This window comes from Macrotis lagotis, chromosome 1, assembly GCF_037893015.1.
Source record: "Macrotis lagotis isolate mMagLag1 chromosome 1, bilby.v1.9.chrom.fasta, whole genome shotgun sequence".
NCBI lineage: Eukaryota > Metazoa > Chordata > Mammalia > Peramelemorphia > Peramelidae > Macrotis > Macrotis lagotis.
Genome location: NC_133658.1, coordinates 524,958,037 through 524,972,316, shown reverse-complemented (window position 1 = coordinate 524,972,316; position 14,280 = coordinate 524,958,037). Strand labels below are relative to the sequence as shown.

Below are 14,280 nucleotides of genomic sequence, written 5' to 3'. Positions count from 1 at the left end.
AGGTGATCCCTGGACTTGGCTGGGCTGGGCTGTGCTATGGCCATGGCTTTTTTCCAACCCCCCTGTCCTTGTGAAACATACTTTTCCCATAGAACTTCTAAGTTATTTTGGACTGGGAAAATGTATCACTCAGTCTTTCTATGTGTTCTACCCCTCTAAATTTTGAATAGAGTCATAATTTGTTGGTTTTTGGAGCTTTGGGGGGAAGGAGTTTCTGGGAAATGCTGCCTTCATGCTGCCATCTTGGCTCCACCCACACTTTTTTTTAATAAGAAAATCTAAATCTATGAAACTATAAGGTTTTGAACCATTAGTACCATTTATTAAATATTTAGTGTGCCTTGATAGAGGAACTAAATTATGACAAAAATGATTTTTTTAAAGTAAGTTATTGCTTCATGTCATTTAAAGATGATAATATTTTATACTTTGAGAGTTCTTGGCAAGTTAAAAAACTTCCTTTTATATTATCTCAGTTGATCCTGATAATCCTGTGGGATAGGTAAAACAAGTATTATTATCAGCCATTCTCACCCTTTGCACTTCAGGTACATTTATTCAGTGAGCATGTTGTAAACACAAAAAAATAAAATTCATAGAGAATCTCTTTGGAAAACATTAAAAAATAATTTGAAGGTGGTATAATATTACTTTTACACAAAATGCCAGAAAAAATATAGTGTCACTTTGAAGTCACCAAATCTTCAATACCCAAAGCTACTGATTTCTAAGATGGTTTCCCTACATGACTAACTAAGTATCTGAAAGTTCAAAGAATAAAAATCACAGGACTTCTCTGACTCTTCAAGATTCTGATTATCAAAGAGTCAAAAATCAAGGAGAATAGATATTACCTTACCATTTCAATGATTCCTGACATTTGACCACTACTCATTCAATCTAAAAATAGGAAACAATTATTGATTATGTGATTAAATGATAGTTGAAATTTGAATATTCAGAATATAGGTCCTTGTCACTTCACAAGTATTTACTTCCTATCAATTCATATTGAGGTGTCTATTAAATTATAGCAGTGATATAATTTATATATTTGGGTTTTTTTCCATGTAAATGTTTGAGGCAAAAACCATCTAGGCTCTACAATAGTCTCCTCCAAGTTTAGTCTTAAACTTCTTTTTCTTATGACTGAGCCAATATTAGATATGTTTCCCTGTTAGGTTATAAGGCACAGGAATTGTACTTGATTGGGTTATGATATCTTTTCAATGACACATAGAGAGGTAACAGAGAGATTCCCTCCCTCCTTCAGAGAGAGAGAGAAAGGAAGCTTACACTAATATACCAACTAAATATGAATATTTAGTAAACTGCATACTAACTTAAATCATAGTATAGGTATTAGAAAACTGAAAATATGCTCCTGAAAAATGTCAGGAAAGGTAAAGGGAAGACAGGAGAAATGATAGAATTAGAAGAGACGAGTTAGGGAAGGAAATAGATCTACTTAAGTAGGCCCAGTGATATTTCAGGGATTTTTGATCAAATCACTTTTGGCTAGAATTCCTTTAAGAGAGGACAAATTTTAATTTTATAATTTGAGATAAAAGATTTAAAATCTTTGGCAGAACAGGCACTTTGTCACAATAAGGGGAATGAGTCAGACAATAAGTGTAAAGGATAGGATCTGAATTCAATGATGGAAGATGAGTTTAGGGAGCAGTGAGCTAATGGATACTGACAAGGCTTACCAAAAAGAGATCATAGAAACCGAAGATCATATATTTAGAATTTTAAAAGTCTTAGTACCCTCATTGGAATGATGAATAACTGAGATCATGAAAGGAAAAGTGAGATCACCCATATAGTCAAAGAAGAATATAGTCAAAACTGAGAATGCTAAAGGTGATACCAATTATTTTCCACTTTTGCCGAGGTCTTCTCTCTTCATTCTCAGTAGCAAAACATATTTTACCTTATCAAACATGTTTATATCACATATTTGTAAAACATATTTGGAACTGGAAGTTCCCAGAGAAGTTACATAATTTTGTTTCATCATCTGAAAAATGATTACATTGAGACCCAGAAGGAACAAGGATTAAAAAACTACTTAAACCCAGGTCATCTGCTTCCCAAGCCAAACAAAAATTATTCCTTGCACAGCTTCTGTTTTTAAAACAAAGTTTGATAAGTTAAAACTGTTTGTAAATGAGAATACTGCTTTTGAGATCTTCATTACATTTATAATAATAATGTTTTTGGCATTTTTGGTGGATAATGTGTTACTTATTTGGTTGAACAAAAGCTATGGTTGCCAAGGTTCAGTACATATATGACAGTGAGTAGCATCTTTTATGGTTTGTGTACAAATCAGGGAATAAATACATTGGCTCCATTCTGTCAGACTGATCCCTGAATACCATTTGATAACAAAGGCAGAGTTGGAAACCAGCCTGGAGAGTCAAGGAAAATCAACTATAGGGTCAACTTGAACAGATAATCTGAAACCTGGAAAGTTGCAAAAGCCTTTGGTCAAAGACAGAACCAAAGGTCAAAAGTAAACAAACCTACAGGAAAGCAGAAACTAACCAGACACAGGAGAGTCTTTAACAAGGTAATGGCTGCTTCAGGCAAAAATCTTCTTTTTTCCTGTTTTAGCTGAAAGAAGTAACTGGCTTCTATGGTATGCTTAGTCTAGAATCCAAAAGCTGAAAGCATATTATAACACTCTTGAATACATCTGGAATGTGTTGAAAAATTTCAAAAACCCCAGTTCTTGAAAAGAAAGTATCTTTGTTGCTCTCTGTCAAAGCATGCATTTAAAAAAAATAAATGGAATAGTCAATAGCAGGAGAATGAATTCATTAGAATACAAATATTAACTGGACCTGCAACAATCTACCCTAATTTAATAAGGTTTTGAAAGGTCAAAAAGGCATGTTGAGGAAGACTGGGGTTTGAATCGTATCACAGATATTAGCCATATGATCCTGATCAGGTCACTTGGAAATGAAATACTTCATCATACACTCAAGAATATCAACACCAAGGACTTGATTATTTTTCAAGATATAGTCAACCTTGATACTCATATCTCTGTCCCTTGGACCTCTCTGATGAGAGGGCAAACCAAAATGTTTCTTCAAAATTGCCATTTAAGAAAGACATCCAAATACAAATGAGAAGCACACTTCCCCCCACCCCATTTTTTTGTCTTGAGGTTTTCTTTCTTTTTGTAAGGGGGAGGGTTATATTTACTTTTACAACATGACTATTGTAGTAATGTAAAAAAAATAAATGCAAGTAAAAAAAGACACTCACCAATCTATTCATGTCCTAGCTGGTCCATTCTTTTGAACTTCTCTATATGCCACAGCTCTGAATACCTTCCTACCCCATCCTCCAACTTAACAATATTATTTTCTGTATTGTCTTTCTTCATTAAATTCTTAGGTCCCTGAAGGCAGGAATTGTGTTTCTTTTCCATAATTTATAATTTCAGAATTTAGTACTGTACCTAGCACATTGTTTTTCAGTTGTTTCAGTTGTGATCAACTTTCATGACTCTACTTGAAGTTTCCTTGGCAAAGATAATAGAGTGGTTTGCCATTCCTTGTCCATTCCTTTTATGAGGAAATTGAGACATATAAGGTTATATGACTTTTTAGGATTATAAATCTAGTAAGCATCTGAGGTTAAATTTGAACTAAAGAAGAAGGGTTTTCCTGATAGCTAGCTAGTTAGATATCGATATAGATAGTTAGCTTTTCAGTTGTTCAGTGGTATGCAAATCCTCATGACTACATGGGCAATAGTCTACCAATGATGTCTATGGGCAAGGATATTGGAGTGGTTTATCATTTCCTTTTCCAATGTACTAAAGGAAAGAGAGGTTAAGTGACTTGTCCAAGGACCCACAGTCAGCAAGTATCTGAGACTAGATCTTCCTGACTCCAGACTTCCTGACTGAGCCACTTTCCTGGAGTACTAAAAGAAAAAAGGCTCATCAAGTCGCGCAACATAAATGAGAATAGAAAATGAAATGAGAATTGTGTGCATAGTATTTAGTTCCACAATCAGTAAATTACAGGTCTAGACCATATAAGATAATTTCAAAATAATTTCAAAATAATTTCAATTATTATTATATATTATATATAAATAATATTATATATATATATATATATTATTATATATAAACTTATGATTTCATTTATCTCATTCATCTTCCTCCAGCCAGTACAGATCAATGACTTGTCAGCAACACAGAATCATACAGAAATGTCTGGGACACTGAGGCAGGATGAGTCTTAAGTTAGAAAGAGTTCTTCATCTCTACTTCCTGATTCAAAGCTGATCCTCTATAGCACACTAATTCTCTAGTTTAAATATTTTAAAAGCTGATTGTGCAAATAATTTAAGACCCATTCTCACTTCAGAATCCTGCAATCATTGTGTGTGAGCTTTTCATCTGTAAAATATAGGGGTTGGACTAGAAAGTCTTTAAAGTCTGTTCCAGTTCTAGATATCTATTATTTTTCCATTTTAGTTCCAATTATGTGATCCAATCATTCTTTATAGAATGATTGGGAAATAAATGCTATATATTTTATATTTATTACTTAACATAATCAACATTTTTCTTTCTGTGACAAATTTAAAATAGCATTAATAGGAGAAATAGAATTCAGATATGCAGATATTTGCTATTACCACAATTTTTCAAGAATAAATTTAAAATACAAATTGAATTTACTTGTTGATCTCATATATCAGGAGTGTTCAACCTTTTATCTGCCAAGGGCCACTGGCTATTTATAACATCATTTATGGACTCTATTCCATCAATCATTTAATTAATTCACTCCTAAATAGCAGCTAGATTTATTGAATTTTTGAGTCCCACCTGTGGTTGCCTTGCAATTGCCACACTAATATGGCCCATGGCCTGGAGACTTCCTGCCTTCCTCATAGAGAAAATACAGAGGAAAAATCCACATATAAAAATAAAAATCCTATCACTGAATGAAAAACATTAAAGTGTAGTCTTATTAGTTTAAAAGATTACATTTTATAATTAGGACATAATAAAGTTAATTATACCTTGGAGAATATTCAGAAGTATCAAAAGAAGGCAATCTATATATGATAGTTATTCAAATGTAAATGATCATTTATTGCCCATGTGACTTTCTGTCACATGGAATATGACTGTATACGTATAAGCTAGACATTTTTAAAAGATGCTCAAAAGTATTCTGTATCTTTAAACAGCCTTACTAAATTCATTACAATATGATTATTTTAGCACTGACATGTAACTTATAATTTGAGATAATTATCTGAGGTTCCAAGAAGTTAAAGAATTTGAGTATGATCACACAGTCATCATAGTACCTAAGGTCATTATGACACACCAGTATTTATTTCCAGGTTCCCCCTCCCCAGGTTTTCTTGTAGGCCTATGATTTGTAAAATTTCTCTTCTAGATCTATTTTCCAGGTCATTTGTTTTTCCTAAAAGGTACCTTATGTTTTCTTCAATTTTTTTCAGTCTTTTTATTTTGTTTGATGTAATCTTATAGTCTCATAAATTCACTGGTTTCTATTTATTCAATTCTAATTTTTAGAATTTTATTTTCTTCAGTTACCATTTATGTTGAATTCTCTGATCACTTTTTCATAATTTTTCTACGTGAATCATTTCTCTTTTTCATTTTCTTCTTTGGTTTTTAAATTCTTTTTTAAGCTCTTCAGTGAGCTATTGAATTTGAGTCCAATTCACAGTCTCTTTTGAGACTTTCCCTGTAAGTGATTTTTCACTGATATCTTCTCCAGACATGGCATTTTGTCTATAAAGTAGTTTTCCTATATTTAGTACTCTTTTAGCTTTTTTGCTCATCTTTGTTGTTTTAGTTCTGCTCCTGGAGTATAGGGAGTATAGATCTAAACTTTTTATATTGGGACTGGGGTCTGATCCCTAGCTTATGGTTGACCAAAATGTTGCCTATGCAGTCCAGGTCTTGCCTTCGTAGATATTTGTTTCCTCCTTTATGTCCAGGTTCTGACTTAGCAGTAGTTTATTCCCAACCTAGTCCTGTCTTTTGCCCTGAGGTTCCCGGGTTTCAGACTGTGTTTGGGGTTGGGACCTTCCCTGCTGGCTTGCTATCTAGTTGCACCCAGACTTCTGCTGTTGTCAAGTTGTCAAGACTTGCTTTGTATTATGACTAAAAGCGTCCTGCTGGCTTTCCTCCTGGGCTTTACTTTCATTTTTCCCCCCAAGAGACAGACCTTCTCTGAAGATCCTCCAGGATGTCTCCCAATCTTCTCTTTTTCTTGGTGGAATGTATAGCTTGAATGTCAGTGTAGAGGCTTCATTTATCTTTGGCAGGAAAAAGCTCTAGGAGTATGTTAGCTTCATGCCACTATCTTGGCTCTGTCCCAAAAGTGTCACTGGTACTTATTTCAAGGATATTTCATTATAAAAATCACCTGTGGCAACTCATGTACATCATGGGAAATGACAGAATAAAATTTTTCCTTTCAAATACTAATACTACTCTAATATTTTTATATAATAAAATATGAATCTCAATAACCACCTTAAATTACAAATCAACATACGGAGTAGAGTGAACTCCAATGCACTGAATAATCATACATATATATATATATATATGTATATGTATATATATATATATATACATATATATATACCAATATGAAGTCACTAAGCAGATACATTTTGTCAGTATATCATAGTATATTATTATTTTAAGTGAATAAAATAATTTCTTTAAATTTATCCTTGAGAAAGAGATATGGTATGTTTAGATAGCCACAAAAAAGTATCTGGAAAAGTGATATTGGTCTATTAGAAAGCTGGTTAGAGGATGAGATGGAGGAAATAGTTGTTCCAATGAAATGAAAGAGAAAAGTAAACTAAGAAATTAACTTGGTATGATAATAATGAATGTTTGTGTTTAAATACATCCTAGACACATAAGTTATGATTTCTTATATTGTTAAGCTCTACAATTATAAAGAACAAAAACAGATTCAATTTTTTTACATTTCTTATTGATATAAATTTGCCTAGATCTATTATTCTAGCACCATAGGAAACTTAAACTTTTAGGTTTAGAGAGTTGCTTGGAGCACCTGGAGATTAGGTGATTTGTCAAGGGTCACAAAGTTATTATGAGGACTTGAAATTAGGTCTTTCTGACTCTAAAATCAGCTTTCTCTCGGTTCTTTAAAACTGTTTCTGGATCAGTATGATAATATTTAAAGTAATATCAATTTTTTCCATAAAGGAAATATGGAAATTAATATGTCACATTTGACCATTCATACTAGTATTTTGAATTGAAACATTTCATACTGATCTTCTCACAAATCTACATAATGAATAGATTCAATTCCATTGAACAAACATTTATACAGTATATCTGTTGTTATATACCTCATTATTTCAGGTATTTGAACATACTGTAGATAAAAGATTTTCCCCCAAATGTAAGTACATGTACAAAGCCCCCCACATATAAAAATGTATAATGACATTGCTTATTAGATGTGTCCCCACAAAAACCTAAGGAGAATTCAGAGAAAGTATCATCCCTTAGAATAATTGTTTTCTGAAAAACATTAACCACCAATAGGTGGACCTGAAGAAGTCCATAATATACATATAATGGTGCTTTGATTTGTAATGTGCTATTCCATCTTCTCTCCTGTACTGGAGGCTTGAATCAGCTTTTTAGACATTTACTATGCTGCCTTCCCCTCATTCCAACCCTGTCAAGGTGATTACTTACATTATTTTTCTGCAAGACCTGCAGTGCCTTGTTGACATTGTTCAGAGCATGAACTCTTGTGGAGCCTTTTTCTTTTGGCTGCAAACAAAAGCAGACGTTTATTGGCCAGCACAGGAAAACAGGTATTTATTTCATGTAAAGACGACTACACCAAATTTACTCATCAATTTGCAGTTTAATGATATTCAGGGAAATGATGTAAATATATGAAAACAAGTTTTGAAAGGGGCATGTCAACTTTTAAAAATCATTGACATGATATCTAATTTGATTTGTGTTCCCTGCCCTTTTTGATATGTCATGTACCAAGCTTTTTTTGCAAGGAAAAGTATTATTATAATGCCACCAGGCTATTTTTGTTATTTTTATTTTGATAGTTCCCATGTTCCCATGACTAATTTAAGGGCAGGGTACTGTGTAGCAACGTAAGAAAATCAGCTCATACAATATAAACTTGCATGTTCATCTTGTATTGTTAGTATATTCATATGACTTTAAGGGAAAGTTAAGAAGAGACCTCATCCTTACGTGAATAAGACAATGTAACAGAATCAAGTCTCAATTTCTGTTACAGTGTCACAATCAGTTTGTACAACTCAGGCTCAAAATGAATCACCATGGATTTATTAAGCACCTACTATACCCTGCCATTATTATGAACACTGGGAATACAAAGTACACAAAACAATGAGACGATTTTCCCTAATGAAACTGGCATTTTAATGAGGAAGAGAAAATCATAGATTCATATGCATATTGTTTTTGCATGTGTATACATATAAATGTATATATAATATGTTTGCACACACTTGTCTAGAATAAATGCAAAGTAAATGCAAGATAGTTATGTGAGTAGAACAATCAGGAGATTAGGAAAGGCTGTGAAAATAAGATGATATGAGCTATGTCTTACATTATGAGAGGAATTAAGATAGTGAACTGGGAAAACCCAATTGAACTGTCTCAACATACCATTTCAAATGACTTTAAAATCATTTCTCCTTTCAAATTTTGGGACATTAGAGCCAAGAAAACATCAGGGTGACATATTTTTCTAGTCTAAAAAACTTTAAAAGGCCTTTAGAATAAGTTATGTAGAGATCTGTCTAGATCCTGTATATGTGGTACTAGCAATAGCATACACCTCAGAAGCTTCCACAGATCTCAGGTCACTAATGTTCTGGGTCACAGTTCTAAGGAAGACAGTACAACCATGGATGGGTTACAAGGGAGATGTGCCTCTGGTCTCAGCTCTATGGCAAAGAAAACCACTAGCACTTTTTGACAGAAGGGGACTCAGGTTTGGTTACAGACCAAGAAAACAATGATCACAGTTCTTCCTCCATCATCTATTAAGCATGAAAATCTTGCTGACCCTAAGAACGAGCATTGTAAACAGCAACATGGTGAAACCTGTTTCTCATCCCTATCTCCAAATGCATTCCCAAAGAGTTCAACTTTAACATAAAATCTAAGTTAAAAAAATCGCCTAGAAAATTACTTTAACAAAAAACAAAAAAAGAATTTGACCATGAAAAGATATTGTGGTGTCAGAGAAGACTAAGACATAAACTCAGAAGAAGATAACAGTATGAAAGCAAAGCCTCAAAGAAGAAAAAAAATGTTAATTGGACTCAATTCCAACAAGAATTCTGGGAAAAGTTAAAGAAAGACATAAGACTGGCAAAAAAATGAGGAAAGAAATAACATTGATGTGAGAAATTTATGAAAAAAGAATTAACAGCATGAGAAATGGACATAAAGAAGTAGTAACTCACACTTTAAAACACAGAATTGGTAAAATGGTAAAAGTTAATGGTTCAAAATATCACTGAAGAAAATAATTAGAAGTAGATAATTGAAAGCTAATGGCTCCATGAAATATTTAGAAAAAATAAAACAAAGTCAAAAGAAGGAAAAAAATAGAAGAAAAAGTTAACTAGTTTATCATAAACAACTTACCTAGAAAAAACATGAGAAATAATTCAAGAATTATTGGACTACTTGAATACCATGATTAAAGAAAGAGTTATATTCATTCCATTTATACAACATCTAGATAGCAGATTTTAAGAAATAATCAAGGAAAAATGACATATTATGTTAGATCCAGAGAGCAGACTATAAATTAAGAGAATTCATTGATCATCTGATCTTCCAGGAGAAAGAGATGCCAAAATGAAAACTTGCTGGAATATTATAGCCAACTTCTAAAGATACCAGGTCAAAGATAAAATATTTCTAGTAGCAGAAAGAAAAATTAAAATACCATAGTTAGGATCACACTAGCATTGTGACTTCCCATGTTAAAGGACTGGGGCTTAGAATATGATATCTAGAAGTCAAAGGAGCTAGGATTAAAGTCAAGTAATCAGTAAAACTGAATATAATTATTCTCAGGAAAAAAATGTTATTTAATGAATAGAGGACTTTCAAACATTCTTGATGAAAAGACCAGAGCTAAAAAGAAAGTTTTATTTTCAATTATAAGACCTAAGGGAAGCATAAAAGAAAAAGATGAAAGAGTAACCATAAGGGTTTCAATAAAGTTAAACTATTTACATTCCAAATAGGAAGGTGATACATCTAACTTCTAAGAATTTTATCATTATTAGGGAAGCTAAAAAGGGTTTACATAGAGAAGAAGTATCTAAGTTGATTACATTGCAATAATCTCAAAAAGTAATAGAGCAGTGAGAAACAGAAATGCACTGAGAGAAGGGGGAAGGGGTTAGAACAGGGAAATTTTTCTTATATAAAAGAAGCACCCAAGGGAGAGCATTTAGAATGGAAGGGGAAAAGGGGGTGCTGGGAGAGACAATACTTGAACTTCATTCTCATCAGAATTATTTCAAAGAGGGAAATTTATAGTCAGTTTTGTTTAGAAAAATAGCTTACCCCATGAGAAATAAGAGAGGAAAGGAAGAAGAGAAAAGGGAAGGTACTAACAATAAAAAAGACAGACTAAGAGAGGTAATGTGATAGAAACAAAATAGAGTTTTGAAGAGGGATAGGATAAAAAAAGAGAAAAGAAATAGAAAAAAATGATATGGAAGGAAAAACACAGTTATCCCAACTGTGAATGTGAATAGGATGAGCTGACCCATAAAACAGAAGCAGATAGGAATAAAATTCCACAATTATGTTGTTTACATGAAACATACTTGAAACAGAAAGACACACAAAGAGATAAAATAAAAGACCCAGAGCAAGTCTGCTTCAGCTAAACTAAAAAAAAAGTAGGAATATAAATCATAATCTTAAGACAAAGAAAAAGGAAAATATAGATTTAATTCAAAGAGATAATCAGGAAACAACATTTGGTTAATAGGCACTATAGACAATTAAATAATACAAAAAACTCATAGCAAGTTCTCTAATAAGGGTCTCATTTCTTAAATGTTCACTGAGTAGAGAACTGAGCCAAATTGATAAAAATAAGAGACATTCCCCAATTGATAAATGATCAAAGGTTTTGAACTGGTAATTTTAAGAAGAAAAATAAAAGACAAAGCTATCAAGTGATCTGAAAAAAAAATGTTCAAAATTACTATTGATTAGAGAAATGAAAATTAAAACCACTCTGAGCTAATACCTTAGACCCATTAGAAATAACAAATTGGAGGTGGTGAGGGAAAAATATGTACATGAATGAATTGTTGGTGGAATAGTGAACTGGTCCAACCATTCTGCAAAATAATTTCAAACTAGGACCAAAGGACATTAAAACTGTATTTATTCTTCTGGTTCTATTTCTCAAAGAGATGAAAGCAAATGAAAAAGATCTAGTACAAAAATATTCATAGCTTCTCTTTTTTGTGGTTACAAAGCACTGTGAATTGAAAGGATGTTCATCAATTGGGGAATGGGTAAAAAAAGGTATGGCATTTTATTTTAATGGACTGCTATCATGCTGTGGTAAATGATGCTAGGGGTGGTTTCAGGAAAAAAAAACATGACAAAAACTATATAAACCTATTGTAATGTGAGTTGAGAACCAAGAGATGATTCTACATAGTGACAATAAGATTGTAATGATGATAAACTATTAAAGACTTGGGTACTCTGATCAGTACAATGATCAAGGATAATATCAAAAGACCCTAAACTAGTACTTGTGTAGGATCTGTGATTTCATTAGTATAATGAACTTCAAATTAGGATTCCTCCCCCAACATATGCATACATGCATGTATGTGTATATATGTTTATCTCTATGGTGCAGATATATATTCATATAAGCACAGAGATATGCATGTATATATATATATATATATATAAATATATACACATACATCTATGTGCATATATCTTTATCTCTCTATTTATCTATCCAAACTCCCTTGCACTATAGTGAAGTCCTAAAAAGTTCCCTTAGCTCCTGTGAAGTTAAGTGACTTATACAAGATCATACAGCCAGTATGTTTTAGTGGTAAAACTTGATCATAAGAGTTCTTGACTCCAAAGTTGAATTTAGATCTACCAAATTATGTATGCCTCAAAGATGACAGTTATGGAGCCAAATTTGCCTCATTATCTATAATTTGTTCTTTTGTGTACAGACCTCTGGGACCATTAGTTGTTTTTAGTCTAATAGTATCAAGTCTTTATTTATGTATGTAGATAACTCTACAAAGAGTTGACCTTCTTTATCCAAAGCAGAAACTAATATTAACAAATTGGTGCCAACAATTGGATAAAGATAAAAGCTCTGGGAGTGGTAGCATTACCTAACCAGGACCTCCTTCTAGATCAGTCATCATCCAGAAAAGCAACTCCTAAAGAGAAGGGGCCACCCATTCCAGCAACTGGCAATGGATAAGCAAGTCAATCTAGATGATACAGCAAAGAACTTTAAGGGACAGTCAGAAGTCACCATTTGCCAAGCAAATCAAACCACAATCACCTTGACTAACCTCTCCTTTTATTTCCCTATAGAGACAGCTTAGTTTCCCAATCCCAAAAACCTTAGAAAGAGAAATTCTTCTAGCACTCAACATTCAATCATCATCCTGGGAAGCAACACCTGTGGAAACCAAGTTTGGCAATCTATCTTGAATATGCTATTCTATAACTACCAAGGACCAAGAAAATAAAGTTCTTGCCACCAGTCAAATGTACAACATAAAATGCTAATATAATTTTCCAGTGGATATGATATTAAAAAATAAACCATCTGATTTACCACTGCATACAAAGGACCATAGTACCATTCTGATTTTCAGCTTAACTTTTCCACATGTTTTGTCCATTATAATGTGAGACTCTGGAAGGCATAGACTGTCTTTATTTTCTTCATAAAACTCCAGTATTTAGCATAGCAATTTACATAGCAAGAGATAACTAATTGGTTTTTCTTCTTCATTTATTCATGGCACAGGCTGCAATAAGATGACTAGCCTTAATGAAACAGAATTATGTGAGGGAGTAGTGGAATGAAAGGTTGGATTGGTAAATAAATAATTATAATAGCCATAATATATTATGGTTACAAAAAACTTTCTATCATACCACTTGAACTTCAGAAAAAAACATTCAAAGTATGGGGAAAATGTTATTATTATAAATGCTATTTCACACACACACAAGGAAACAAGTTTTGAGAAATTAAGTGATTTCTCCCATGTCAAACCTTGAGTGAGTGTTAAATCTGTGACTTGAACCCAGGTCTAACTCTAAAGTCTAACTCTAAACTCAATCATTGTTCCATTAATTTAATAGCAGGTTCAAGTCAATATTTCATTCCATATGGAAGGATGAAGAGACATTAAGTTTTACCTTTTGAGCCAGGGAGTAGAGTGCTTAAAGCAGTGATTTAGGCCATTAACTATGATGTACTCTTAATACTATAATCCCAATTTTGATGTTCTAACTTTGTGATTCCAGGCAACTCATTAACTTCTGATTGGTCTGGAGAGATTTGATTTTCCATTGATCTATGACATTTCCTCTCCTGGCATTCTCTTTAACAGTGAAGTCACAGGTCCAATTCAAATAAATATATGCTTGTGCACTGTTGATGATGATGATTATATGATGATTATAAGATGATGGTGATGATAATGAACATAATGAACAAAATGGAATGGAACGGGAAAGAATAAATGTGGAGAAACTAATTATAAAAAGCAATCCAAGTATGAGTCAGCTGCCAATATGGAAATTGATACTGCTTCCCTCACTATATGTCCTTGAATAGTCCATGCAGGTCAGGCAATGATTTGCAATAGAAGACAATCTTTTCATTTCAACTTCTTTAAACCACTGAAATGACAGGTCTCATACAAAAAAAAAAATCAAGATATAGCAAGATCTATTATTTTTTACTTCTCAGGAAGCAATATATGTGTGAACAGAGGAGATAATGGTTGTGAAAACATTTTGAATCCTTCTAAAGGAATTCACCACATGTCCAATGGACTTTTACTGCATTTGTTACCAGAATTCTTGCTTGGCTTTTATCGTGGTGCTGAGGTGACCTTGAGATCTCAGAGATT

At 32.9% G+C, this 14,280-nt stretch overlaps 1 protein-coding gene across 1 annotated transcript in view; it reads right to left on the bottom strand.

Moving 5' to 3' along the window:
• Positions 1-14,280, bottom strand: part of DMD (dystrophin) — a 2,282,785-nt gene that overhangs the window by 1,865,994 nt on the left and 402,511 nt on the right. The window contains exon 5 of the mRNA XM_074220296.1: positions 7,784-7,861. Within this exon, the coding sequence (XP_074076397.1) occupies positions 7,784-7,861 (78 nt within the window). The remainder of the gene's footprint in view (positions 1-7,783; positions 7,862-14,280) is intronic.